Here is a 617-nt window from a genome sequence, read left to right on the forward strand (position 1 = left end):
TCAGTCATCTGTGTCATAGATTGGTTCCGTTAACATTCTATTGTTTCTTTTCCAGCTGCATGCTACGGGAACGGCACCTACTTTGCTGTAAATGCCAGTTACTCTGCCAGTGACACCTATTCCAGACCCAACGCGAATGGGGAGAAGATCATGTACCTCTGCCGAGTGCTGACTGGGGATTTCACCCCTGGACAGCAAAACATGATCGCACCACCACCCAAGAGTTCTGGTTCCATTAAATTGTTTGACAGTGTTGTGGACAGGATGGCAAACCCCAGCATGTTTGTTATCTTCCACGACACCCAGGCCTATCCTGAATATTTGATTACATTCAAGTGACACTGCCATTCACTAATATTACATTAATAAAAAAAAAAAAATCCCATAAAAATTATTAGAAATATTCACCTTATGGAGGCTGCTCACAAGTTGTGTGCCACTATGTTATGAATATCAAAGAAAAAGTTTTAACAAGCATGGAAAACATACTTTGTAATCACTGGTTTGTTTAAGCACTGTGATTAGTCTATGACATCCGTAAAGGGTGTTTTCAGCTACTTTTTTCTTTTACACAAAATTGATCGTTGGATGTGGACACAGAATAAACTTGCATCACA

At 40.0% G+C, this 617-nt stretch overlaps 1 protein-coding gene across 1 annotated transcript in view; it reads left to right on the top strand.

Moving 5' to 3' along the window:
• parp14rs1 (poly(ADP-ribose) polymerase family member 14-related sequence 1) overlaps window positions 1-380 on the top strand; it is a gene marked incomplete at its 5' end in the record, with an annotated part of 13,487 nt that extends 13,107 nt beyond the window's left edge. The window contains 1 exon segment of the mRNA XM_024286995.2: window positions 56-380. Coding sequence (XP_024142763.1) covers window positions 56-339 — 284 coding nt within the window.
• Between the last annotated feature and the right edge of the window lie 237 nt (window positions 381-617).

This window comes from Oryzias melastigma, linkage group LG21 (assembly GCF_002922805.2).
Source record: "Oryzias melastigma strain HK-1 linkage group LG21, ASM292280v2, whole genome shotgun sequence".
NCBI classification, from domain to species: Eukaryota; Metazoa; Chordata; class Actinopteri; order Beloniformes; family Adrianichthyidae; genus Oryzias; species Oryzias melastigma.